The sequence below is a fragment of the Bombus terrestris genome, chromosome 15, assembly GCF_910591885.1.
Source record: "Bombus terrestris chromosome 15, iyBomTerr1.2, whole genome shotgun sequence".
Classification (NCBI taxonomy): domain Eukaryota; kingdom Metazoa; phylum Arthropoda; class Insecta; order Hymenoptera; family Apidae; genus Bombus; species Bombus terrestris.
Window position 1 is genome coordinate 7796204 of NC_063283.1, and position 27514 is coordinate 7823717.

At 33.5% G+C, this 27514-nt stretch overlaps 5 protein-coding genes and 1 long non-coding RNA gene across 10 annotated transcripts in view; 3 read left to right on the forward strand and 3 right to left on the reverse strand.

Moving 5' to 3' along the window:
- LOC100642386 (speckle-type POZ protein) overlaps window positions 1-13657 on the forward strand; it is a 44209-nt gene extending 30552 nt beyond the window's left edge. Inside the window, exons 3-8 of the mRNA XM_003401346.4 lie at window positions 8326-8447; window positions 9063-9214; window positions 9492-9619; window positions 9711-9888; window positions 10029-10350; window positions 10497-13657. Coding sequence (XP_003401394.1) covers window positions 8326-8447; window positions 9063-9214; window positions 9492-9619; window positions 9711-9888; window positions 10029-10350; window positions 10497-10641 — 1047 coding nt within the window. The 3' untranslated portion in view covers window positions 10642-13657. The remainder of the gene's footprint in view (window positions 1-8325; window positions 8448-9062; window positions 9215-9491; window positions 9620-9710; window positions 9889-10028; window positions 10351-10496) is intronic.
- Window positions 13658-13810: 153 nt separating this feature from the next.
- On the reverse strand, window positions 13811-15178 carry LOC100642265. Of its 2 annotated transcripts, none has more exons than XM_048412438.1 (6): window positions 15037-15178; window positions 14893-14961; window positions 14759-14807; window positions 14585-14689; window positions 14226-14379; window positions 13811-14068 (listed from the first exon to the last, which is right to left on the reverse strand). In XM_048412438.1, the coding sequence occupies exons 1-6, from the start codon at window positions 15068-15070 to the stop codon at window positions 13961-13963; spliced, it is 519 nt and encodes a 172-aa protein (XP_048268395.1). In that variant the 5' UTR covers window positions 15071-15178; the 3' UTR covers window positions 13811-13960. The 2 variants fall into 2 exon arrangements, with proteins under 2 accessions (XP_048268395.1, XP_012172559.1); XM_012317169.3 differs by having other exon boundaries at window positions 14759-14810.
- A 382-nt stretch (window positions 15179-15560) lies between these two features.
- Window positions 15561-17399, reverse strand: LOC105666568 (huntingtin-interacting protein K). Its single transcript, XM_012317168.3, has 4 exons — window positions 17263-17399; window positions 16266-16643; window positions 15897-16004; window positions 15561-15780 (listed from the first exon to the last, which is right to left on the reverse strand). The coding sequence occupies exons 2-4, from the start codon at window positions 16446-16448 to the stop codon at window positions 15685-15687; spliced, it is 387 nt and encodes a 128-aa protein (XP_012172558.1). The 5' UTR covers window positions 16449-16643; window positions 17263-17399; the 3' UTR covers window positions 15561-15684.
- A 94-nt stretch (window positions 17400-17493) lies between these two features.
- LOC100652296 (transcription initiation protein SPT3 homolog) lies at window positions 17494-19229 on the forward strand. Of its 2 annotated transcripts, none has more exons than XM_012317166.2 (5): window positions 17494-17831; window positions 17914-18144; window positions 18245-18559; window positions 18644-18831; window positions 18920-19229. In XM_012317166.2, exons 1-5 carry the CDS (start codon window positions 17756-17758, stop codon window positions 19058-19060), a joined length of 951 nt encoding a protein of 316 aa, XP_012172556.1. In that variant the 5' UTR covers window positions 17494-17755; the 3' UTR covers window positions 19061-19229. The 2 variants fall into 2 exon arrangements, with proteins under 2 accessions (XP_012172556.1, XP_003401392.1); XM_003401344.4 differs by having other exon boundaries at window positions 17545-17831; window positions 18923-19229.
- On the reverse strand, window positions 19210-22682 carry LOC100652094 (WD repeat-containing protein 91). 2 transcript variants are annotated; one of them, XM_003401342.4, is made up of 8 exons: window positions 22323-22682; window positions 21835-22099; window positions 21642-21757; window positions 21288-21475; window positions 20886-21201; window positions 20700-20821; window positions 19963-20617; window positions 19210-19884 (listed from the first exon to the last, which is right to left on the reverse strand). In XM_003401342.4, the coding sequence occupies exons 1-8, from the start codon at window positions 22440-22442 to the stop codon at window positions 19735-19737; spliced, it is 1932 nt and encodes a 643-aa protein (XP_003401390.1). In that variant the 5' UTR covers window positions 22443-22682; the 3' UTR covers window positions 19210-19734. The 2 variants fall into 2 exon arrangements, with proteins under 2 accessions (XP_003401390.1, XP_048268375.1); XM_048412418.1 differs by having other exon boundaries at window positions 21835-22147; window positions 22323-22455.
- Window positions 22683-23133: 451 nt separating this feature from the next.
- LOC100651973 lies at window positions 23134-26347 on the forward strand. Of its 2 annotated transcripts, none has more exons than XR_001099390.2 (4): window positions 23134-23148; window positions 24949-25193; window positions 25699-25758; window positions 26165-26347. It is a non-coding gene; the product is annotated as an uncharacterized LOC100651973 (long non-coding RNA). The 2 variants fall into 2 exon arrangements; XR_001099389.2 differs by lacking the exon at window positions 23134-23148 and adding an exon at window positions 24660-24674.
- Window positions 26348-27514: the final 1167 nt, after the last annotated feature.

Below are 27514 nucleotides of genomic sequence, written 5' to 3' on the forward strand. Positions count from 1 at the left end.
GAACAAAGGTACCGCGCATCTCATCCCGTAATCAGTGGTCGATTGTTAAAAAACCGAGACGTCAGGATTCGCGTAGATGACGAGTATTGCGAGCTTTCCGTTTCCGTTTGAGTGGCATCCAAGCGTTTTAACAAATTTACGAGCACCGATATAACCGATGGCTGGTGAATCCCGCCGGTGTGCTTCCACCTAAAGAGCCTCTGCAGAATGTTATTTCATCTCGAAATAGACTGGAAGTCTCTCTCATCTCGTTGATGAATTATTTCGATGCAGTAGAAACGAACTCGATTTACCGGATCTCCTCGAGCGTCGAGATTCCATCTCCCGTCTAATCGTCGCGTTCGTGTCACCTTGAGTTTGAGGAAAAATCTAACATGGCCTCGACTACCGCCGTGTAATTGCGAATCTTCCAAAGAAGGATTCGTTGGAAGATAGTTTATGTCTCTACTAGAACAGAGGGATATAAATGGTGTATCGGTTTTGGTCTGACGGAACGAAAGAAGAGATGGATGTTTCTGCAACAGTGATCAGTCAGCCACCGATCTTTGACCTATCTCGTTCATGAAACACGTGATTCAAGGACGATTATGGACGATCATGGCGAATCGAATGACTCACAGGGGCCATCGAGCGGTACAATTTTTCTGGTTCCTCGTTACCTCGTTCCGAGGAAACGGACGAATCATATCGATATACCTCTACTCCACTTGCCAAGTTTAACAGTACTCGGACCCGATTAACAGTATTCTACAGGAGGTCGATGCTAAGCATCTATTCTTATACTCTTCTCGTTCTTTTTCTTTCTTCCGATGTCTTTCCATTGGTACTTGGCCATACATCGACTCACACTGATAATTGAAAAATGTTAGGAAGATGTAAAATTTTATTTAAAAAAACTTGTCAATGTCTTAACGATATATGTCGATGTCAAATTATCGATACACCTTATCCGTATAGTAGCGAACTGTCTATAATATTTCGATATTATCGATTCTTCAACGGTATCGGTGTATCGATGCGGATTCAATTTATCGATATCTATCGAGAACCTTATCGTTAATAGCTCGCCTAACTTATCGTTACCGCAAATCTGACGTAACAAATAGATAGATAGATAGATAGAGAGAGAGAGAGAGAGATAAAGAGAGAGGGGGAGGGAGGGAGGGAGAGAGGGTCACTGTGCGGATCACGTGATCTCAGTTAACGAAAGGAATACACATGAACTCGTATTCGAGGGGATCAATCAAACGTGTAGGCAGGTTTGGATCATGGCCAACACGTACTATTACGTTTGAAGATACGGAATTAGATTGGGAAAATAATGTTGCTCGATCGAACGGTCGCGTCGAGATACGTCTATACCCTTCTTTCTTTATATCGATCGAATTTCCCGCGTTTTAGTTAGCTTTTATTTAGCTTATCCTTAGCTTTTAAGTAGAACGTTGTATTTTATATGTACATATGTGTATTGCAAACAAATTTTAAATATAAAACAACAGGTTGTTTAGATTTGTTTAAATATACTTCTTTTACTACGTGTCATACACGTACTCGCTTGTGGGAATTAGAATTTTCTTCCCGTTTTCTTTGTTATTTTATAATTTTGTTGTTCGAAGCAGATTATTACAATAATACTAGAATATTAGAATAATAATATAAGACCGATTTTGCTCAGTTGTTGACATGTTAATCTTTTTTCGTTCTTGGACAGTAAGTTAAGGGAACTTCCCGCTCATCTAAAATGTTCCTCTAGCAACTAGCATGGATTACACATATGGTATGAAACACGTCTAACGCTAGTTAAAGCGTCCTTAATCTGTACACGTTATGAACTACTATCACTACCTTCGAGCATCGCAACATCACGATGCGAAACATCGTTTCTTTTTTGAAGTATCGATTTGTTGCACAGTTAACACTTTGATTCGTCACAAAAAAAGAAATTCAGACTAGTAGAACCTTTTGTAAAACAGGTCCTGTTGTAAATATCGCTTCAATAGTTGCAGTGACTCGAAGCGAATTCTTTACGCAATTTTTTACTATTTATGTCTTTTTTTACTCCGTGAGAAAGAATACTGGCTTCAAAAATATACCGTTTATTTTTATATCCTTTGATCCAGAATAAAACGGAAAATTAAAAATAAAAAAGATATTAGTAATAACGTGTAACAAATAAAATACAAGAAAAAGTATAACGATCAAAGCATTCAATTAACATCTTGAGGTACGGAAGATCGAAAGACTGTAGGAAGACAGAAAGCAGATAATTTGTTCACGGTTGCAAGAGATTATCAGCGATCCTTTGAAGACGTGTCTTCGATATCTGAAGGTTGCATCGATTATCAGGTTCAAGTACGACTTCACGCTACAAAGCGTGGCTTCTTCTTTGAGCTACTGACGTATAGTAAGTCGGAAACAAATGCGCCGATTATTCAAATTTTCCATTCGATTCCATTAACAAATAATTTAATTCTTATTCGCATAATTCTATTCTTTGGTTGAAATCAATTCTTAAACCGTTATCATCGAGTTCGAATTATTATTGTTTTTTATTCGTTTGCCAATTATTTTCTATACGTGTATCTTACGACGAATGTGCCTCGTCTTTTCGATATTTAACACACAAACATGTGCGTTAATGTCGCTAAATTCCTCCGAACGAATCCATGTTTCTGTGGATCGAACAGTGATCGATCAAAATCTCGAGCTGTCCAGCTCGACGAATTCCTCTGCTCGGCTAGTCGAGCGAACAGCTGAAAACGGCTCACGTGGTGTGCGCTGGGTTCGATGATCCTCACTTCGGCGTGACCTTCGCTGGCTATCCCACAGGTTCAATGCACGCTTGTTGTACGTGTAATCTCGTAACCAGTTACGTCTTACTCGAGCTCGGAAAATGCCTCTTCCTCTTCTGTATTGCTCGTGAAACTCGACCTTTTACGACTCTGCCCCGCATTGACGTTCTTTCAACCTTATTGCTGACCACTACTACAGTCCGCTTCTGCTTCTACTTCTGCTTTTACTTCTGTGAGAAAAACTCTTATTAATGAAAGGTCTACAATTAACTTTTTACATCGTTATACTAAATACTTCCTTTTTTCTCTTTTTTTTATTTTTTTTTCTTTTTGTAATACATTCACTTAGAGTAGACTTTACTATGTCTCGTTGATTACTGATAATTATAATAAGGATCATCTTTCCACGATGAATGCGTTATAATAATTACACAGCACAGTAGCTCGTTTTACAAGATTGCTAGTACATTTATAAGATTGCGAATATTTATGACTATGTTGGAAACGATTCGCGTCACGACTCAAGGTTTCACGAAGTAATCATTTTTCGATCACATTAGCTTCGTGCTTTTTTTATAAAGCCGATAAAACATAGGCTGATTTGATCTGTATAGAGAAATATAAAATTCTATTTCGGACGATTGTGTGCGATTGTTAATTGTGAAAAAGATACGTGCGATAGAAGCTAGTGCTTTTTCTAATCTAGATCAAAAAAGAAATGACTTGTCCCAGTTGACGTGAATTATTTTGTATTTATACCCATCGACTGACATACCGTAATAGAAAGGCGCATATAATATTGACAAAGGGGTGAGCATTTATTTTTGAAACAATTTTCTCGATTGGAAGAAAATTTTGCATCGGCATCTCTTCAGGATGTAATATTATGTACAGAATGAAACATAATACAATTTTTCTATAGAATGTCATCGCTTTTAGAAAATGTTTTTCTACGGTACAATTAAATCAACTTTCCTGTTGGAGGAGAAAATTTTCTATGGGAAGTCTTAATTTCGTCGTCGTATTAAAGATCATTAATTTCCATATTCCGCAGAAATCGTACATTGTTTTCAGCGAAAAAAAAGCGATCGAAGAAAGACGAAGAAGAGGGAAGTGACTTTCACTTCGTCCAGAGTCGTTGCGCTGACGTTTCTCACGCTTCCCTTTGTACATCGATTTGTCGATTCTTCGTACGATGGTTTTCTCTTTCGCGACTTCGTTGTTTCGTATTTTCTTCGCGGAAACCGGCCGTTTAACGAAGTAGACGAAGTTTCGAAACGAATCGACGTTTCACGCCGCATTGCTCCGCGATAGAAACTGATAATCGCCTGTTCAAACTGATTATCCGTTCTCTAGACAGTTGTTAGCTGTCTTCGTTTCTATCTGATCGCTAGTCAAGAGTTGTTGCCTATGTTAATTAACCCGATCGATACGATATTTTCCGGTTTAAGAGAAAATCGACCTCGTGTATCGTATCGGATTGCTTCAACAGGCCAAATTTGCAATCTACGCTTGCTTCTGCATTATAAATTTCAATCATTACCCGATTAGATGAACCGATACAAACTGAATTTATCTGAACGCGAAATTCTACTATACTTTTACAACAGGATCCGACTATTTAAACTCCAGTTGTACAAAATGCTCGTGTCTATCCCATAAACTACTCCGTAGATCCATCTCGACAAAGTTCTACTGTTATTTCATATATTAATAAAAATAAATTTAAAAAATCACTAAAAATAGCGATAGCCCAACCACATACGTCGCACTTCGCATAAACGCATATAACGTTTTGTTTTCACATGAACGTTTATTGGCACGAACAAGCCAATTATTCTGCAAAACTAACATCTTACGATCTCCCAAAAAGGAAAAAAAGCCAAGCTTAATTAATCCATGCAGAAGCTTTGAATATTACGACAGATAACAATTGCTCTATGTGAGAAAACCTCGAACATCCTGGGGAACCTCCAACAGCACGCATTCGTTGTCAATGACCTATGACGTGTGAATCTGTTTGCGTGATGTCGTTTCGGTAATAAAAATTTCATGGGACTCCGATTCGAGCCGGGTTTCAAGGGTCCCTAACGGCATAGGCCGGTGCTCTGAAGGCCGTAACGCGGATCGCGATAAGGGCTACGTCAAACCAGCAGGCCAACTAGAGAAATAGATTTGGCTTCGGGCTCGGTTTCGTTCGCCAAGGTCGTGTACATACGACGTCAGGGATCGTTGACTCATAGGGGCTCGACCTCGGTGTCTTCTTCTTCTTCCTCTTCCTCTTGTCTTCTTCGCCTATCTCTCTTCGATCCACGCCTTCCTTTTTGGTCTCCATCAGTTTTCGAGGTCGATCGCTAAGTATGATATGAATTTTTAGGTTTTTTTTAGAATGTTTGACTAACTCGGTGTGCGTCCTCAGACAAGGTACGCTTCTTCGAAGTGTCCTTCTGTTTTTTTTTTTTTTTGCTTTTGCAAATAACCCATGGTTCTGCTGGTTCTTCGACGTAGCAACCGAATTTAAAATACAATTTAGGAAGTAATTTAAAATTTTGATAACGCGTTCATCGTCCATTAACTATAATGAGACCATCGAATATGCAGAGTACCAATAATTCTCGACTGGAATTAATAACATTGCTGGCTGCGCGAATTAATAGCAGCTCAACCTTTTGTGAACTTCTTTACAAAGGATAATCGCCGATTTAAGCTTTTGGTGATAAATTTTCTGCCATTCTTTAATTTTCTCTCGTTCTTTAATCTTCTCTCGCAAATCATTGACGATTATGAACTTCTTCCGGCAAACCATCGATAATGTTGCTTTCTTCTTAGAATAATAATCCTAACTTTTACTCGATTAAAGAAAAAATAGTGATTTCAAGTTTCTAGGGAACTTCGTGTTATTTAAAGTTCCCGTACGCAAATTGTTGCTGATTCACGCGGGGATCGATTTCGAACGGAAGTGGATGCACGCCTGGTCACGTTTCAGAACGGAAAAGAGGTAGCCGATCGATTGTCCGATCGTCGAGTATGTACCGCTCACCACTTTTCTTCCTCTGTACGCGTTATGCAATTTATATTGGTTGAGTTGCTGTTTTAATCTTGTTTTCGTAGAAGATTATGCAATCTCTAGGAAATAGGTATTCTTTTTAATGGTTAGGCGATTAGTTATTATTGTAAAAACGAGTCACTCCTAATAAGTCTGCTCCTTTAAATGCCTTGTGGCTTGGAATAAATTTCTAACAAGTGGAATCTTTTCAACGAGTTACAACACGGTTCCTAAATCATTTGACAATGTTAAATTTCTCATACTCGAACATCAGTGGTATTCTTAACAGAACTGATTATTTGAACGATTCTGATAATCTCCGAATTCAGTAAACCATTCACTGCATTATTTTCATGTGTGTTTCGTAGCAACTGCTACCCGTTACACCACACCGCGTTTCTTGCTCATCATAATCAACGCCTACTTGAATTCCTATGAATGAATTGACGCATCTGACCCTTCTGGAATGCAATTTTCCATTAAGTAATCTATTTCGTAACCGACAGGTTATTAAACTCCCACAGTTTTCATCCTGGTCTTCTTCGACTACTACGATACGATAGTCCCTAAAAATGCAATACAAGTATTAATATTATAATTAATAATGCTACGATATAAATAGAAAGTCTAATAGTAACAACGATATGTTTAATAATACCGCTGTTCCCTAAAATATAAATAAAATTCATGTTCCCATTCATAGTCCCTAAAGATGTAATACAAATATTAATATTATAATTAATAATGCTACGATATAAATAGAAAGTCTAATAGTAACCACGATATGTTTAATAATACCGCTAAGATATACCCTAAAATATAATTAAAATTCATGTTAATAAAAAATTCATGTGAAAAGTATCAATATTTAATATGTCATCAACGTTGTGAATGAAAATTCGAAGAACATCGGGATAAACCTATGATCATCCTTTTCCTCCACGTCTATATATATTCTCCTTATCATCCTCAAATTAGCATATGCATAATTTAACAAGTCACATCGAGTAGTGGTAACGTGCATCGAAGCGAACACCGCAAAGGTTAAATCCTTTTTTCTACGCGTTTTTTTCTTTCAAGGTAATTACGTAAGAGATGTAAGTTCAATTCGACCCTGGCTCCTTCTCTCTCTCTCTCTCTCTCTCTCCAACACGTGCACCCGTACTTGTAGTACTTCTCGCGACTCGTCTGCTCGCTACTTCAAGGCCGCGATCAATTTAGTCATAGGAACCTTCGACGTTCCTCTCAAAAAGAATCTCTGTTAGCTTTTTTCCTCTCTGTTTCCTTCTTCCTTTTTCTTTCTTCCTTTCTGCTTGGGGCCACGCGACGAAACTAGCGAAACAAATATATCCGAGGACGTGGAAATCATTCGACACACATCTATACGCATACATATAGAGAAACAATATATATATATAATAACTTGCAAAAGTTTCAGATAAATATCTCGCTGGCCGATTATCCTAGGCATATCCGGACAATAGACAGCGAAAAAGATCGAAATTTACCACGTTTTTCCGCCGCTTGCATCCACTGGTGGTACAAGTTTGAACTTCTTGCTTGAATTATTCGTTGTTTCGTGTCGTGCGCGACCGGCGTATCTCACGAGGTTTGTCATAATCTGAAAGCAGACGACGTAAAGAAAGGTATTCTCCAATCGCGGTCGATAAGAGAGAAATTCACCACGCAGCTCGTAAAATATATTAGTGGTATTTTTTATTTTGCATTTTTTTCTTTAACTCGTAATATAGCTGTCAAGTATTTATGATCGACTCTGTGCTTGTAACGACGTGGAATGATTGTTTTAATCTGTTTGTCTGGTCAGAAGTCATTTAATACTTCGCGATGATACTTCGCTTCGTAAGAGGTTTTTCTATATCGCGGACTTAAGGAATGAAGTGGTAGTGAAGGTCTTCTTGAGATTACAGAATCGTTACGTATATTTTTCTGGATACGACAGAGAATTAAAGTGCATCTATGTAACATGTAGTTCTTGGTATCTATGCTTCTCGATACGATTTACGTAGAAATACGTTATTGGTCTTCTAACAGAGAAATCTTTTGTTGAACGAGCAGAGGAAACTAGGTTTGAAAAATTCATGTTACGAAGAGGACATTGCTTTGTTAATATCTGGCGGACTAAATTATCTAAAAGTTAAATGCGTAATTCTCTGTAAATAAGAAATTATCTCGAATAAACACAGATGGCGCACAATTATCGATATCCTCGTGTAAACTTACACCCAATATCCGATCGGTAGTTTTACTTTTCATTTCAAGCTTTTACAAAATGAAAGTTGTATATCGATCCAATTTATCGATACCGAAAAGAAACAACTCAAATTATTACTTGAACGTTGTTTAAACTTGATTAAAAAAGAAAAGAAGTTGCGCATATTTGCGTAACCCTTAGCGTAGATAGATTAAGGTAGATTCCACGGGATACATTCTGACGTGGTATCGCATTTGAAGGTTTTATGTGCACAGGTGAAGGTGGTTAAGTTCAGCTACATGTGGACGATAAATAACTTCAGCTTTTGCCGAGAGGAAATGGGAGAAGTACTAAAGTCGTCCACCTTCTCAGCAGGGGCCAACGATAAATTAAAATGGTAAGATCCTAAAGATGAAGCTCGTTTATCAGACGTACGACACGTGTCCAAAGATGTTCGTGTTACAAATCTATTGTAAAAAAATCATCCAGACAAAATTGTTTAAGATCCTTTGCATTGCATACCACGCCATTCTCCCGGTCTTACTTCTTAATCCGTTGTTTATTTTTCTCTTTTCACTTCTCTTTTCTTTCTTTTTTTGTTTCGTTTTACGATGTCTTTCGCTGTTACGTTAATACACGGGACGCGCATAATAACGTAAGATAACTACGTCTGGAATATTCACAATTCTGTTATCATAATGCAATTTTTTTTATCTAGCTTCTTTTATTTGCTTGTACCGTTTAATGAGATATGTCACCGTGAAATCACAGAATTGCAAAACTTTGTACGATCTCTGTATACCTTCCTTTTGTCGGCATGTCACGATAATATTTTTTATTTGAATGTAATAGCGAAAAAGAAAAAAGAGAAAAAAAAAGAAAACGTCGTATTTCACGAATGCATGATCTTTGTTATCTACTGATAAAAATAGCGTACAAATAAATGAAATAAAGAACAACACGTTTGGAAGATTGGAAAAAGCAAATTTATATTAACGGCAATTGATTTTAGGTGCCTAAGAGTGAATCCTAAGGGTCTGGATGAGGAGAGCAAAGACTACCTGTCTCTGTATCTCCTTCTCGTTTCGTGCAACAAATCTGAAGTCAGAGCAAAGTTCAAATTTTCTATTCTTAATGCCAAAAGAGAAGAAACCAAAGCAATGGGTAAGTGATGAACACGTGAAACGGATGCAATGCAGGGTATTTTAAAAATTTCCACTAGCATCTTAACCGTGGACACTATATCATACAATGATAATATTGTGCAATTATTTTCCGTGCCTTGTAATTTTCGAACAAGTTTCATGGTCTTGGAAACGGTATCAGAGATTCGTGATAATCTTAGTCTGTTTCCAAACTTCCCTAAACTTAATTCGTTTCCGTTAGAACCTAGTCCATGATCGTTGAAAAATGATAAACAACGGTACTTTTATGCTTTCAGAGAGCCAACGTGCTTACAGGTTCGTCCAAGGTAAAGATTGGGGTTTTAAGAAGTTCATTAGGAGAGATTTCTTATTGGATGAAGCCAATGGACTTTTGCCCGACGATAAACTCACGATATTCTGTGAGGTATATACCTTTGTATGTTACATACTCAATACTTGTGCGATTTACTAATGTTTACCGTGAACGAAATCTATAATTCAGCGAAATATTACAGGTCAGCGTAGTGGCGGACAGCGTGAATATTTCCGGGCAAAGTAATACTATACAATTCAAAGTTCCAGAATGTCGACTACCGGATGACCTTGGGCTTCTGTTTGAAAACCAAAAATTCAGCGATGTCACGCTGACAGTGTGTGGAAGGGAATTTCAGGCGCACAAAGCCATCCTTGCAGGTAAACTAATTTCTTCGTCTACTGAGATTATTTCCCAAAATTAGTATGTTTGCTTCTGTTAGAAAACCGTACGTTTCTGCAGGACGAACGTTTCTTCGGGGAAATAGATGATTTTTTCATTTTATAATCTTATCGTTTAGCGCGAAGTCCCGTTTTCTCGGCGATGTTCGAGCATGAGATGGAGGAAAGAAAACAAAACCGCGTGGACATCACCGACGTGGACCACGAAGTGTTACGAGAGATGTTGCGGTTTATATACACCGGAAAGGCAGCAAATTTGGAAAAAATGGCGGACGATTTACTAGCTGCGGCGGACAAATACGCATTAGAAAGGTTGAAGGTTATGTGCGAGGAAGCATTATGCACGAGTTTAGCAATCGAAAACGCAGCCGACATCCTGATTCTCGCTGATCTTCATAGCGCCGATCAACTCAAGGCACAGGCCATAGATTTTATCAATACGTAAGTACTTGTTCAGATATATAACACATGTTCAATGTACTCGCATAACAGTTTTTTTTTCTTTTTTATTGTGGAACAGCTGTACAGCTTAAAAGCTGATAAGAAAAGAAAAATATTTCAATCATTTTGTTTGATTTGTTTTACAGACACGCGACGGATGTGATGGACACAGCAGGTTTTAAGTCGATGGTGAACTCTCATCCGCATCTCATAGCGGAAGCGTTTCGAGCGTTAGCCACCCAACAAATTCCACCGATCGGACCGCCCAGGAAGCGAGTGAAACAGAGCTGAAAACAGTCACCGTTAACTCCGGGCACGACCTCCACATCGCCCCCGCCTATTCTGCATCCTTCATGACTTTTTTGTGTACAGTGATACAAGTAGTGCTAAATAAATGTTTCCTAGTGCGCCATCATCTGGTCCACTTGAAAAGGAACTGCGACGAGAACTGTTCTTCATGGGTTTTGACCGATAAACGTATCTTTCAAACAAGAAATACAGTGTTGCAACGTTGCAGCGGTTCAAATGGCCAGCTCCAGACGAGAAACGCAATTAACCTATGGCTATAGACTTTGTTGTAATTCGGTGAGATCGTCGACGTTAGAAGAAGCCTATCACATAAAATGGAGAGAGAAGTTCGAGCACTTGTACACACGTATATGGAAGATAATCTGGAAACAAGTAAATCATGATGCGTTTACCCTAGCTGGTTGGAAACGGTTTGGAGAATTTTTGGTACTTTGCATTGTGCGTCTTGTATTAACGTTACGTTCTCGTGCGTGAGAGAAACATGTGTTTTTATCCACCGACACGCAACACAATCATGTCAGCGATTTATCAATGCGCATCATTAGGGTCTCGCAATGGATTTGCTTTCGTTCATAAAACGAAAATAGCTAGAAGCGCGCATACCATCTATGTATTACGCAAAAGACATCAGAAGCAGCCAGAGGACCAAGGCGAGATTGAAACTCGCTGAAACATTGCTACACACATATACACTCACACGTGAAGAGGGAGGTATACACATGATGCACGAAGAAAGTTGTGATAGACGTCGATCAGACGCTTATAAGAAAAAGATTTTGTTCCTTTGTCGAAAAAATATGAATCAAACGAAATGTCCCTCGCTTGTTCGTCATGTACGCGAGTGACAAGAATAAAATTAGATATGTTTATTACTGATATAGTGATTTTTAGTTTTAAATGGAAAAAAAGAAGGCAAAATGAAAACGTCGAATTCTTCCAAGAACGGAGAAAAAATGATTCTAGTTAGTGTTTTTTATGATCTCTTTCTCTCAGCATATACGACTACTACTATGATTACTATTAATGCTACGCAATCTGTGCCCCGTATTTTTGTATATTTTTTGTCTGCAGATACCGCCCCATGTCCCATCCTCTATGCGGCCTTTTTCTCTATGTCCCTGAACCCTCACCCCTTTATTGCTAGGCACAGTTTGTTTTGTTTTCTCGAGTATTGCATAGTAGACGAAGTGATAGATTCGAATTATTATTATTATTATTATTATTATTATTATTATTATTATTATTATTATTATTATTATTATTATTATTATTATTATTATTATTATTATTATTATTATATTATTATTATTATTATATTAAATTTAGGGTTGTCCATAATTTATCAAATTTTATGTTGATTACTATTGAAATGTCTATCGTATTCGTATGCAGGATGCTCTATATTAATTAAAGGTGATACAAGAATCGCATTAAATGAAAAGATGAAGTCGATGAAACGCGTTATCAAAAAAGAAGGAAATGACGTAAAAGGAACAGGAAACAAAAAAAATGAAAAAAAAAGAGTTAAAACAAACTGTATAAAATAACAAGGTTAGTCAATTACATAGTACGAGAATATTAATCGTTTTTTGTGTAATTAATTATCAAAATCGCAAAATTATGTGGTCAATGATCTGAATTATGGGCAACCGGCAGAATACGTAAAACAATAATCATCATTTAGTACCGTACTGGCTTCCTGATCCTCCGACCTAGCTTTACCGAACGTTTTAAATACAAGATATAAATACCTACCATTACAAGGAAGTAATGATATCGAAGATTTAATGCCATACATGTTCTGTGATAAGACCACTGTAATTAACCGCAATTGTATCACAACCTTTCTAGAACTTTCTGACGATCCTGGCAGCCAGTGAATTTATCTTTTAAGGAAACGGTCGCTATATCCGGACAGTCCCAAATCTAGCGTCCCTTTCGATTTTAAGGTTTTTACTGTACATATCTACTGTATTTTATAAGAACTGAACCGAAACGGAACCATACTTTTAATGAAGGGTACAATAATCAACTATAATTTATTCTATTTTACAGACTGTGCTAAACTCATGTTCCTTGAAACACACTAGCAATGCTTTAAGTAAATGTAATGTAATCGCGACAAATTAATACGATTAGATTATATATGTGTATCTCGTTTTTAATCTCGACACGTGTATACACTTACCCGTACCGCCTGTCGTGATGGCGTAATGTACCTCTGTCGAGGTTAAAAAGTAATGAAGAAAAAAGAAGCAACTCCTATGGAAAAATAGTTAGGGAATGTTTTTCCACCGTTTTTTACATGATGTTTATTTCATTTGTAGTAGGTTTTAAGGCTTACGAAAGAATAAGTCGATAAAACTACAAAACAGAGAAATGAAAATAAAGAGAAAATAAGTGTAAAGGAAACAATGAAATATGTAAGCGCTTTAAGGAACAGATTTTGGCCATGTGTGCTCGCTCAGATTTTAAAGATGTCAAACAAAAAAAGAGAAAAGAAAAAATTGTCTACGTCCATTCTAATACCCATGTTCTATCTTTGGGACTGTGCGGCGAACAAAAAAATATCTCATGAAACTCGTAATGTTGAATGTCTTTTTCCTAAAAACGCGAAAAACTAAATATTAATACCGTACGACAGTTCGAGAAACATTAGATGCAATTCTTTTTGAACCAATCTGCATGAGCGTATGACTGGATAATTTGATAAACTAAGTACAAGTAAGACAAGTGTTACCTCATCATGAAAATCAGCATGTTCGTGTCGCACTAGCTACTACTGCGCTGCTGTCTGATACACTTCCATTGTATATTGCATTTAAACTCGAAGAAAAAAAAGAAGCTTTTTGTAACGAATAGTTCAGCAGTGGTAGCTTTTCGAAGTACATGACTGCTGTTCATCGAACCCAGCTCATATAAACGTTCATTTTTCCATTTACTTTAAGTCATTGCACCACATCAAATAAATGACATTTTCATTATATAATCATGAGAATTTTACGTGATTTTCATTATCCCTCGACATGTCGCTTATTTATTTAATACATTTCAGTGTTTGTTTCGAATATGTCAGCAGATGGAAAATATATATATAAAAAAATAATATTAAATGCAATGATATAGATTCATAATAAAAGAATTTTTATTGCTCTCTCTCTCTCTCTCTCTCTCTCACACACACACATGAAATAAAAATTTTATTTAGATATCTTATTTGTAACTAATTCAGCTCCTTCTTAATTAACTGGGACTAAATTAGATATGAGACATGATTACAAATACGTGACTACAAAATGTGTTAAATATAATTTGTGATCGGAATTATTGGTTGATTAATCGAATGCGATACTCGTTTAGATTGTTGCGAACTTTCTTGATAAACTGGTGGTGCTTCAAACATAGATACCTAGAGAAAACAAATACACGTAAAATAACATGTTATTACGCGATAAAACTAGATTTTTATCTAATCTAGATTTTTATCTATCTTATTGATGTTGATTGTTTTATTTCCTTTTTTGTGTATTATATTTTTTGGATTAATAGAATAGAAATGAACATACGCTATTCAATGGAGATTCATAAGGAGGAGATGCACTGCAAGCTGCATTATAAGACGGTGGACTGTCCATTGATGGTTCATAAATTGAATTAGATTGTAATGATCTGCAATCTATATTATCATTAGAAGCAGCACTATATCTCTGATGAGTATCTCTGTAAAGTGTAAAGTCTCATTAATGATAATAAAAGCGGTATTAACGACCAGCAATTTTGTTTATTTGTCAAATAGATGACAAAAATAGATAAAATTTAGGCTATTCTAAATTTTAGAACTATATTTGTAGAACTAAATCATAGCTTCAAAAATCTATTAGAATTGGATTACAAAATTATTTAGATTTTAAGGCATAATTCGTACCTGCTATAGGATCTGCAATATATTAAAATTGCGAAAAAGAAACCAAATACTAATAATAGAAAGATGACCATTTTCGTCGCTGTAATCGTACTCCAGTCTTTATCCCTAAAAACAAGTTAATTGATATAATATAAAAAGTTCATATATGTGTGGAAGTAAAGGAAATGACCTTACCAATAAAAATTACAATTAAGGTATGTGCAACAGCATGGAAATTGAAGCGCTCCTAGAAGAAGATACAAAAATAGAGTAAATTTGAAGCTATATATCATTTTTATATTTTATTAATTTAATTATATGTAATTTACCTCTGTATTTTAGAAACTGATTGTATTTAAATGTATTATTGCATACACATGGCGATGGTGTTTGTGATCCTGTTTAGAAACAATACTTTTTTATCATATACGGAAAAATGAGAATGTTTTAACAAAATAAAATCTGATGCACACCTGTATCATCACTTAAACAATTCACTATGCACATGTTATATATAATGAAACATAAAATAATGTGCCTCTGAAAATTAAATTTAGATACAATACAGAAATCTAAATTATTTCACATTGTGATTTTCAACTAAGAGATTATATTGCACTGTGATTTCCCTAATTTTCCAGATTTTATTGAAATTTTATTGAAAATTGGTTAGAAAAGTATAGATACACTATAAATCTTTCAACCTTTTGCAAACAAGTAAATACGTTATTTTGAGCTAACAATCAACACTTTGCACATATAAAGGCTATAATCTTATCATATGGTAACACACTGATAACACATACAGTTTCAATTATTTTATCCTGAGATATAATATACTCCCTAACATATTCTAATTGATGTGTCCTTAAGAAATGGTATAAATAGGTACATGAATAAAAAGAATGTGTATATATATATGTATGTATATATATATGTATGTATGTATGTATATGTATATATATATATATACATATATATACAGGATAGCTTAGAGTATATTTTGCAATATACACGAATAAATTATTAATAACCCAAAGTGATAATAGTCCCCAAGTCCATATAATTTACAATAAAGTTGATTCTTATGTTAGTGTTTGTTTGAAATTGATGCTGTACAGTTAATTTGTTAATGTAATTAATGCCTCCACAATGTTTCCACTATGTTCCCTGAGCGTTTGTTCTGCTACGTTTCGATTTATTTCCATTTCTTTCATCTGGAATGGAATGAATTTAATATTAATCTAATGAATATAATAAAATTTTCAACATATAATAAATAGACGAAAATTAATTAGAAAAGAATATTAATAACAATTATCAAATATCTTACAATAAGATCTACGTCTTCCTTTTTAATAGGAACTTTTAGCAATTCCTTTTCTCTCGCCTTCTTCTCTGCAGCTTCTTTATTCCGTCGATCTCCGATTATACTTAACGCCTGTAGTATACAAATCGTACTGAATGATTGCAACTTATAATTAAGTGTGTGTTGTGTGTATACAACTTTTTATAGGTTAGACTTAATGATTACATATTTTTGAACAATTAACCTATAAAAATGAATGTATACTCAACAAAGGAAAACAAGAAAACTGACTTTTAACATGAAAGATACAAATTTTCATCATTGCCAAAGAAACTTAGTAAATGTTGTTGACAACCATAAACACGTGGAATATAAGATAATAGGATCACTTACGCAAGAGAATCCATCCGATGAGGATATTTCCTTTTCCTCCGCATAATCTGTGACTTTTTCGAGATCTGCCGCTCCGCTATCATATTTTGCTGCTTTTTTCTGTGATTTCTCCTGTTGTACTTCATCGGAGTCACCATTTACATCGTTATCCGCCATTTTTCCCTTTTTTAAAACGTACTTCATGCTCTATAGACGATTATAAACTGCATGTGATAACTTCACAGTGTGCAATCTAATTTTTTCAAAAATTTTTCAAAAAACAATTATTCGTATCTGATTTGTTACAAGATATTTTATTACAAAATATTGATTATAAATTGTTGGAAGAGCTAGTAATTCCATGTCGAGCTGTGATTTGATGCATTATATCATTGTGTTCTGTTAACATGGAAGATACAATTATGACTTACTAAAATGTTACATTTATGAAATATAAAATCATAAATTTGTTTATTTACATAAGTCATGCGTAATTTCATATACCAATGTTTGATTCATTTGTCTTTGTAATATCTTTAAAATATCTTTGGAAGAAATAATTTAATGATACATATATTTGGAATGTTAATCCATAATCAAACATAAGAAAGCAATAATAATTACTAGTAAAAAGTTTATTCAATATGTATTACATTTCCTCTTTAACTAACAAATATAAAAAAATGACAAAATATTTATACTTATTTTAATTTGTCATGACAGTAGACGTGAGAATCACGCGCATAGGAGCGTAAAGAAGACGTAAGACTATAAAAGAAGTTAATGTTAGTCTCATGTCGCCACGTGGAGTATTTATATAAAAAATTTATGATTTTTCTTAATCTGCGGAATGTTCAATTTCATGAAGAAATAAATATATAAGATCAACTTTTCAATGCAAATATTCCACTAAGCTATGCTTAAATCAAAAGAAATTGAAGTTCGATATATGTATGTATGTATTACGAATTTTACGCACGAATTGATGTATTTCGTCATAAAAGACTAAAAGAATTACCGAAAATGTTGATTTCCGGAAATGTTGATTCTTCTACGATATTGATATCAGATAATCTTATATTCAAATCTTCGCTAATACTTTGAGCTTATCTATACAATATGTCACAAACTAGATAATTGATGAATCTCCAGTTGTAATAGCTGACCCCATGAGAGTCTGACAATCGATATTTATTTGTTATATAATATAAAATTACAATATTATAATAATTACTAGTTACAAGATATCTTTTACTTATGAAGTTTAATACCATTTAAAATAAAATAATGTTAATGCAAAATAATCGTGAGGATTATACGTATGTACTTATGTAGCAATGGTAGTAAGATTACGAGACATGGTCGTATAAGCAACACATACATACATGTATATGGAACATAACCTAATCACTGTTAAATCAACACAAACAACTGTCATGTATACTGTGTAGAAAGTTTCTTAATGATTCTTACATTTCACTGAGATAAAACTTATCGAATAATTCGTAATTATGACAGAAGCATCGTTTACTAAACCAGCGAATGATTCGCAGTTCCTTCGAAATGAACCTGTGAATTACACTACCGGTATTTCAATCTTCCATAAAAAATTCTGATATTTGAAATTTTTATTTCCAAATGTTACATGAATAGGAACAATATTTTGCAGAAATTCGACAGATGATGCATGGTTTTGGAGACAGTAGTGAACCATTAATCGAATCTGCGAAAATTATAGAAGAAGTTGTTTTGCAACAAATGAGGACAATAGTAAGAAAAGCTTGCGAAATTTCTGAGAAACGAGGAAATTCGAAAAAGGGTATTTGTATTTCTGCGGAAGATCTGATTTTCTTATTACGCAAAAACAAAGTGAAATTGCAACGCCTTCTAAAATATTTAGGCAAGTATGATGTGATCATAAACCAAAAAATTTGTTTAATATATATAATATAATATAAAAATTTGTATAATATATATTCTCATTTAGCAATATCTTGTAGAATTAAAAGAATTTAAGTCTTCCATACACAAAACAATAGAAAGCGATTTACCCGAAGATATTGTACAGAATGAAAGTATAGATGGATCAAAAAAGAAGGGACCACTGCATAGTTTCCTTAATCAAATTAACAATACTGGTGAACTTCTTGAAGATGCATCTACTGTAGATGAAGTTAAACAACAAAGATGTATTCGTGCAGAAATTATGACAAGGTCTATGGATGAAGCTAGATATTTAAAATTCAGTAAGGCACGTAATGCATCCTTTGCAAATAAGAATAGACACAAGTTTAGCGATTGGATAGCACCAGACAGTGAGTTTTGTGTATTTAACTATCTTACACTTATGAATAATTTTCATTTATCTATTAAGTATATTTTTGTATTATGCTATTTAGGTGATATAACAGTCACAAAACAAGCATATATAATTTTGGGTTATTTAGCATATGAAACAGTAGCACAAATTATAGATTTTACACTATTAGTAAGACAGGATCAAAATAAAATATATGGGGATGCTATAGATCGACTTAGACTTAGTTATGTTAATCCATACACTTATAAACCATATTACCATGGCAAGGTTTGTGATATTTTTATCATTTAAAACATGCAAAGTTTATGATAAAAGGAAGTATTATACTTTTATGCTCTTTTTTTATATAATTAAGCAGGTAGCTGTAACAAAACCAATAACACCTGCAGAAATAATTGAAGCTCTCAGACGGTATTGGTCACCTCAATTAGATATGACAGGTCCATTTAATCGTTGGTCCATGAGAAAACCACACTTAAAACTTCTATCTTCATAAACTAGATTAACTTAATTCATTTAATTAGAGGAGCAAAGTTTATGCTCTTCTAAAATGGAGCCTTGTATAAAAAAAATTATCAGTATTTTAAATTTATATTTGATTAAATGTGTATTTTAATCTTTGTATATTAAATTAGAATACAGGAGTGTTTTAAAATTGCCCAATATTTATTGACAAATTCCTGTACCTCTTACAGGTGTATCTTAGATTTTTAATATTAGGTGTACACATGATATTGCTACATAAATTATTAGAATTTTATTCTTTTTTTTTACAAAGTCGTTCGATCATGTGTCCTATTAATTAACGTGACATTCATAGGTACCTTATGTATCCTTTTTTTACAATTATATTAGTTCCTGTACATTTTACAATTGGTAGTCCCTGATTCCATTTTAAAGATAGGATTATAATACACTTGATTTTGCATTAACGCATGATACGTTTGCTTTCATTGTACTCTTCATAAAATATTTGGATCTTTTCTTTAATTTTACCTTACTTTGAATATTTTTTTTCAAATGATTTCATTATGTAACATAACGATTAAAAAGTTTCGTCTTGACGTTCAGTATTCTAGATATATATTTAGTATCTACAAATTTGAGCTAGTTTTAGAAATTTTACACATTATTTTATGAATTCACACAGATACTAATTTTGCTTCTGTATCATGGTGAGAGCAACGTCGACACGCGTACTTTCCCTTCCGCGCCACCAGTTATACACGTTCCGGATTGATTGGCAGTAGACCAGTCACAGCAAAGTGTACCTTTGTGTCCGCCTAATTCTAAAATCTTTGCTTGTGCACCTGGTGGCATCTGAAAATTTATATTCAGTAGTTGAAGAACAGAGCTATCAAATCTTTAAAATATCAGTAGACAATAAAAATTACGTACTTTATATATATTTCCTCCAGTTTGTGTACAAAGTAGCATATAGTTACCACTTTGATCAAAAGTGAACAATTTTCCATGAACTGTGTTTTTCTCTACCTTGATTTTCGTTTCCCATAAAATCTTTCCTGAATGATTCAAACTTCTTTGACACAATTTTCCATCCTCACTTTGTGTACAGATATTTGTATAATCATTAATTAGTTCTATATCAATAACTGGACTCGAATGACAGCTTATATTATCGATAATTTCGTTCCGTCTTAAATCATGTATTAAAATATTTCCATTGGATAACCCTGTGATAAGGAGCTGCCCGTTGTGATTAAATGCGGAACACAACGCAGTTACATTTTGCTCCATAGGTAAAGTTCTTTCTAGTTTTCTTGTTTTTATGTCGTACAATAATAATTTTCCTTCGTTCGAATCTGATACGGAACATACGAATGTGGATTCCGTTGGATTGCATAATAAAGTAATGATTCGAGAGTTCTCATGTTGAATGTCCCATAAGGTTTTGCAATCACGAGTATCATGTAATTGAATCAATCCATTGTTATCACCGTGTAAAAAATAACGCTCATTTTTTGATATCCAATCTAACGCAGTAATTGCTTTGTTTGAGTTTGCTGGAGCAGAGATAAATGTAGTAACAGTTCTATTGAATTAAAAAAAAGTATGATTACATTTATGAAAAATTCTGCCATAAAACTAATATTGTAAATATTGAAAGTAATTACTTTGGTGAAGGTATTGGGGTCCATACTTTAATAATACCGTCTGCATCACCTGTAGCTACATAGGAGCCACTTGCATTACTTTTACATTGAATTATTGATGTTTTGTGTTCCGTATACTCTTCCTGAAAATGAAACATATTATGAAAATTTCTAAAATATTTGCTATATAAATAATTAGCATTTTACCTGACTAAGAAGGATGTAAGTGGAATCGATTTTATCTTTAGCCTTTCGCTCAGCTACTGCATCGATAGACGAATCCCTTTTTCTAGAGCTTGTTAATCTTGAATCGCAACTAATACTTCTTTTACTAACAGGTTCGGATTTATTGATCGAATGTATTTTTCCTTTCGTATTGGTTCTTTTTGTTGATGTCACTTCCGGTTCTACTACTTTTCTTATACTTGTCCCAGGCTTTCTACTTAAAATTGGACTGGAACCGCCGCCTATATTTCTTATGAGATTCCTTAAGGTTTTTGGATTCTCTAATAAAGGAGATTCTCTGTTTGAACAGCAAGGAAAATGTTAGTAAATGGTGTAGCATGTTGAATTACATCGGTTTATCAAACGGTAAATTAAAATATTTACTGTGCTATAATGTAAAAGTCATCCATGAGTGGTGGATGCTGAGGAGCTGGTCCTGGGTTCACATCCATTACATTTTCTATCTTAACAGACTCGCTTAAACGTTGTTTCAATACTTCATTCTCTTCTTGAAGCCGTTTCAATCTATTTGTGTCCTCGTCTATCGCAAGCAACGTCGGTTGAGGCATACACTATAATTCGTGCGAATTAAAATTAAACTACATATAATGTGGTTAAATATATAAATATATTACTACATTTTGTTCATCGTAAAGTTAAAATTAATATTTTTTTCTATGATATCAAAATGGTAAGATTTGTAAATGAGAGGCACGATGCAAAATACCTTTCACCTACTTGAAAAATAGTAGCAAGGAAATTGTGCAGGGACACTAACATAGTGTCCTGCCATTGTCTACTAAAATGTACAGAGTATGCTGGATTGTCTTCGGGATTTTTAACAAATGGCAATGCTGTAAAAAATACAAAAAAATAATAAAATGTAAAATATATTTTTTCTACTATTTCTATCAATAAAATGTTGTCCTACCAAACCATTCTTTCCACTCTGAATGTCCTTGTAGCTCTGGTGTCATTTTTGTAAAAAATTCTTGAATCCGATCTTGTTTATTGTTTACTGCTGCATTAACCAAGTACATTTTTAGAACAGCATTCTCTAGTTTTCTCACAGCTGGTGTAAAATGACTTTCCAAACGGGAGAACATCCTCATATCTAAATGTCCCCATAATTCTCTTAAAGATGCTAAGTCATAATTGTATATGTATTGCATCAATTGATCGACGATCTTATCAACCTGATAAAAAAAATAATGAAAATCTTTGCTAGAATTATATCAGTTTGCCTGAAATTAAGGAATGTAAACATTATAAGGTATTTAGAAGAGACTATAAGAGATTAAATTTGTTTTAATTTTTTTTATTGTAGTTTCGTTAACTAAATGAAATTCGTAGACATTGTCTTCGTATATTTTTGTTTCACTTTCTCACTTTCTCTATCATAATTCCTTACAAGCTCACCCTAAAGCCTTTCTCTTTCTCGGCTTTCAAGTCGTTATCAAAAGCTTTCAAGGTTTGGCTAAAACCTCTGAAGAGCAGATATTCCTTGACCAATTCGTCCACATACTGAATGTGAGACATTTTCCTTTAATTCTTTTCAAAATATCAACTTTCTCCTTCAACTGACAGCCGTATGTTGTCATCCTTTGGCCATTTTGCTGTTCGCTGAATATGCAGCGAATTTTCGTCTGACAGTCATTATTACCAACGTTAGCATATCCTATTTATCACCGTAAGAGGAAATCAAAAGTTTCTGAAATAAAAAATGATCAAAATGAACGAAAACAATGAACAAAACATGACATTTTTCTTAACTGTTGAAATATTGATAATATCCAAAATCAATAGATTTTTGGATAAAGAATAAATTTTTCTTCTGGTAGTCGATAGGTTATCAATTTAAGTATGTTAACATTCTAGGAAAAATGGACGTAAAATAATATTTATATCTACGTTGTATCATGTCATAAGATTATCACAGACATCGTGACGAAATATAGATAGAGCGGCATGCAAGCATTTTTTGTCACATAATTTTTATGACCAATGGTTAAGGACAGGTAAAATGCTTGAAGCCCATTAGAACAGTCACGGTACGTTTCCACGTTGCACAAAGTCATGACTTTTCTTTTTAAGAGGGAGACAAACAGAATGTATTATAAGTACATTATGTACTTACGTAATGTACTACATAAGTGTTCTAACATTCGGTATCATAACTATAAAGTCATGACTTAGTGTTAATATGATTTCACATTTACAGTACGAGGTACAGAACACGAAACAGGTACAGAATAGTGCTTCTATCTATCGAATAGAATTTGTATATCTTTATTCATGCATTTCATAGGTTTAATGAAATGTAGGAAAGAAGCTCAGGATTTAATTCAGAAACTGCGACCATAAAAGCTAACAAATCAATTTTCTTAATTAGCTTTCTTTTTGCAAATGAACATGGGCACCTTAACGAGATTTACACAGCCCGTTTTGGTACTTGCCATGGTCGTAAGACAGAGAGGATGATTGAGTTCGCCAGTTTCAAACAGAGTTTACCGGTTTCCATGCCATTTCACCAATGAGAATTCAGTTGACCGATCGTCTATATCTTTATACACAGCATAAACCTATTGAAAAACGTAAAATGTTGAAGATTCAAAATAATTGAAGACCGAAGGTTCAAATCTGATAAACACGCATAGGTTAGATTAAATTTTCTGTAATTGATAATCCGATTTGGACTTTGAGCGCAATAACAGTTCGCCAATTCAAATAAGGGTTAGACAAGTCGTCCGAAATGCAACATGCAAAGCGCTGCTTGCGTACGAACGGGGCTCTGATCCTAAATATGAGAAAGATATAGTTTTTAAGACAGAAACTTTAAATATTAAAAAATCATAAAGCAAAAAAAATTTAATTTATATCCAAATGTAAATTATCATTCTTTTTTATATATCACCATTGTTAAATCATTTCACCTTTTGCGACACCTTCTCTAAGTATGCTCTATTCTGCTTTAAATCTCCTCTAAATAAGAATTGTATAAAGAAAAAATATATTTTCCTAACATGAACACTCTTGTACAGAATATAAAGGTAAGGAAGATTTTAAAAAGTCCATATGGAGAAAGCTTATATCGGTTGAATTATAACACTATAATGTCACCAATGGGTATGTATATAAGAGCTACAGATATGCAGCTTATAAAAAATATACATGCTAAAACAGATCGTTTATGGTTTACCATGGTTTACAACCAGAGGATGAATTCATACATGTTAAAGAAGCAACCAGAGAAACTAATTTTAGTAGCAACTCGGTAAATCTTCAAATTCTATTTAAATATTTGCAATAAAACTAATATTTCATATTTTTATTATAAATAATCATGGTATAAAGTAATAATTTTTAATAAAATACATTTAATCTCACTTAATTTAATGTTTTCTATATTCTTAAGAAGTTCGTAATGAACTTTACTATTTTTACTTCCTATTAAATATACTCGTAAAACGACATACATACGAATGAAATATTTATTATGATATTATATTATATGATATTATGATATTTGTTTAATTATGCTTTCTGCCAGACTTTGGAAAAAGGATAGAAAGAAATTCAGTTATTCATTCAGTCTAATTACAAGACATCCATTCTTCGCATAAAGTTTCTAGAATGAACTCTAATTCATTGTAGTACTCGACTCCGGTAATACTAATGTTCTTATCTCGTAATATTGCATAACGTGTAATGTGATTCATTGGTTTCGTGTTGCGCCGGTTCAGGGATGTAAATTGTGTATTTACGTGCCCCGTAAGTAATTCTAGTTACCAGCATTTAAAATTAAATACATGCATAAAATCGCGTTGATTTCTTATAACAGAATTATCAGAGTTTGAAGTTTTCTGTTCCTTGTATTAATCAATTATAAAATTTGTATTACTAATATTCCGCAATACAACGTATAATGAAAACGAATAGGAAATTAAACAATTGCTATTTAGTTATTATTATATTAGAAAAATGTGGCAGATGTTGATGCAATTTCAAGAATATCTGAAATTCCGAAATTCTAACTTTAATACAGGAAGCCAGGGTGAATTAGTAGTATGCTTCCTGATTTGCACATGGCACGCACGCGCACGACGCTAGTTGCACACGCCGCTGATATGCGTTACTATAAGAACGCTCATAGTAGGAGATGATCGATAAATTCAAACAGGTACGCCGAAAGTGTCGGAACTAAGTTCATATTCAGCTTGCAAGTAAATCGAATCAAGTAACTACTTACAAACTACAAAATGCCAGGACCAACTTGCGAAAAGGGCTCAGGTAGGAATTACTTCTATTTCTAAGAAACTATTTCCTTACGTTATATGACGATCTGATGGAATTTTGCAATTCGATGTGCAATTTCATTGATTGAATGTGCAGTTCACTAAATTATTGCAAAATTTTTAGTAATCCTAGTCGCTTTTATTTGAGTGCTAACATTTTCAGTATCAATGTTTCTTAATTTCCTATATATATTTTGACATGTTGATTTATAATATTTTTCACTTGTAATTATTAGCAATTGGTCGAATTGGTTTTTTAATACTTATAGCAACTGTTTTCCAAATCATTTTTTTTTTTTAAATTGCAATGTGTATTAATGCATGTCGATATTTTCACATAGTTTTGTTTTATGCAAATGAATGTGTGATAATTGACATTTCTAGAATTGCGCGGAATTTTTTTGGAGTTTTTATAATACGCGGTTAGCTTTATTGGTCTATACCTATAATTACCTGTATTGAAACCTAATAATTTACCTATGCTTTACTTTTTATTGCAGACAAATCTCAACAATGTCAATGTGGCGAGAAATGCAAATGCGGCGATTCCGCAGGCGCAGGTAATACAATAATTTTTAGTTTAAATTAAAATTTTCAAACGATATGTTAAAAGAATAATAGTTTATTTTTTCGTCTTTTAACAAAATATAAAAAATCTTCGGGGAATGTGGTAACAATTCTCCGATCTCATTTTGCTCTGTTTTTTTGTAAACTCGGCCAACGACCGCTTAACCATGACTATTGTTAGTGCCAGTTCATTCTATAGGTCGGTTAAATTACGATCTCCAACGGGTTTTGTTACTTACACGAAATATTTGTTTGAAAATTTGTTATTCAAAATATTAAGACAATTTTTGAAGTCATGAATTACTTTCTATTTCACGTTTTGTTATACTTAATATTTATTATAGATAAACTGGCATTAGATACTTTACACTAATCTTATTTTTGTATTTTGTTTTGCAGACACATGCGCTTGCAAACCTGGCAAAGAGTGTAGTTGTAATAAAAAATAAAAAAAAAAAAGTATTAAAGGTTATTTCTTGCTTCTATTATATTTTACAAATGTATACGTATATTTATGAAATTATGCCTCTTATAAAATTGTTACCTCTATTATGTTAAATATAATAAAGATTTAACAAAATATCTTGTCTTTCCTTTACTAATACCTTGTTAATATAATTGATTAAATTTGTTAATCATTTTAATTTAAAAATGTATGACCTTCCTCACTCATGAAAGGTTCGCAGGAAACGATTAAAGTGTCAGTATTCACGGATCGACTTAAATGCGCATTACATTCTATATGTATGTACGTAAATATACACATACATACATAGTACCACACACATATATGTATAATAACTACATCGAAGTATATAGAAACTACATCTCAACCCATGTAAATATAATTACGTATAACAAGAGTTACTTAGTACTTATCATTTTTTTATTTATCGTTTACTTCTTATTGATAAGGGTAGGTGTGATCAAGGTATTACATAAAAATTTCACAGCCTGATTCATTTTCCTTCTTTGTGTTTACCAATCATGCAGAATGTTTCACTATACTTTTTGTTATCAAAAATTAAAGATATCATATCGTTTCTTTGCACTCGTAACATCGATAACGATTATTATTTATAAAAACTTCAAACTTCAAAAATCGGTCTATTTCAAACATTATAATTTTACACCGCTAAACGGTTTAAACTTATTTCATCATAAATAAAGTATGAAAAGAGTGGCAACAATGATAATGAAATTGGAGTTATCTGTTAATCCTGTTAGCCAATGATAATTCAGCATTGCTTACAGCGTAAAAGTAGAAAGGAAATTTTCTCTCTGGTAATGGTAAGATTAATTTTAAATATGTGCGTCATGTTAATGTAAACAATTGCAGTAATTATGTAATATTAATTATTCAGTACTTCTTGATATATATATCAATAGTAATAATATAACGTAGTCTATATTAAGTGCCTATTGTGTGTTGTATAAATGTGATTATTATCTATTTTTACATTTCTTGTACTGGTCATTTTAAGATTTCCCGACAAGATGGTTACAGAGGGTAAATTTAAACGTGGATTCCTTCATATATGCATGTACATTTGGTTTAAAATGGACCCATAGAGATTCATATACATACCTATATGGAAAGACATATTATCACCACATAGCGTTGAAAAAGATGAACTAATTGCTATTGGTGTCCTTCTCGTACGATAACGTATTCCTTGTCTAACAGGAATATATACACTTGCCTTTATTGCACACTAGCACGTTCTTTACAGCTATGGGGCATATATT

Bases quoted from the DNA above. Each gene is read 5' to 3' on its own strand.
- LOC100642265 (XM_012317169.3), bottom strand. From the start codon at position 15,070: ATGTGCATAGTGAATTGTTTAAGTGATGATACAG. The intron at 14,962-15,036 runs GTGTGCATCAGA...GTTTCTAAACAG, and splicing joins TTGTTTAAGTGATGATACAG to GATCACAAACACCATCGCCA. The intron at 14,069-14,225 runs GTATGTTCATTT...TGTTTTCTCTAG, and splicing joins ATGAATCTCCATTGAATAGC to GTATCTATGTTTGAAGCACC.
- LOC105666568 (XM_012317168.3), bottom strand. From the start codon at position 16,448: ATGAAGTACGTTTTAAAAAAGGGAAAAATGGCGGATAACGATGTAAAT. The intron at 16,005-16,265 runs GTAAGTGATCCT...TGTATACTACAG, and splicing joins CATCGGATGGATTCTCTTGC to GCGTTAAGTATAATCGGAGA. The intron at 15,781-15,896 runs GTAAGATATTTG...ATTCCATTCCAG, and splicing joins AGGAAGACGTAGATCTTATT to ATGAAAGAAATGGAAATAAA.
- LOC100652296 (XM_012317166.2), top strand. From the start codon at position 17,756: ATGACAGAAGCATCGTTTACTAAACCAGCGAATGATTCGCAGTTCCTT. The intron at 17,832-17,913 runs GTATTTCAATCT...AATATTTTGCAG, and splicing joins ACCTGTGAATTACACTACCG to AAATTCGACAGATGATGCAT. The intron at 18,832-18,919 runs GTTTGTGATATT...TATATAATTAAG, and splicing joins AACCATATTACCATGGCAAG to CAGGTAGCTGTAACAAAACC.
- LOC100652094 (XM_003401342.4), bottom strand. From the start codon at position 22,442: ATGTCTCACATTCAGTATGTGGACGAATTGGTCAAGGAATATCTGCTC. The intron at 20,618-20,699 runs GTAATTACTTTC...TTAATTCAATAG, and splicing joins ACCCCAATACCTTCACCAAA to AACTGTTACTACATTTATCT. The intron at 19,885-19,962 runs GTACGTAATTTT...ATAAATTTTCAG, and splicing joins CTGGAGGAAATATATATAAA to ATGCCACCAGGTGCACAAGC.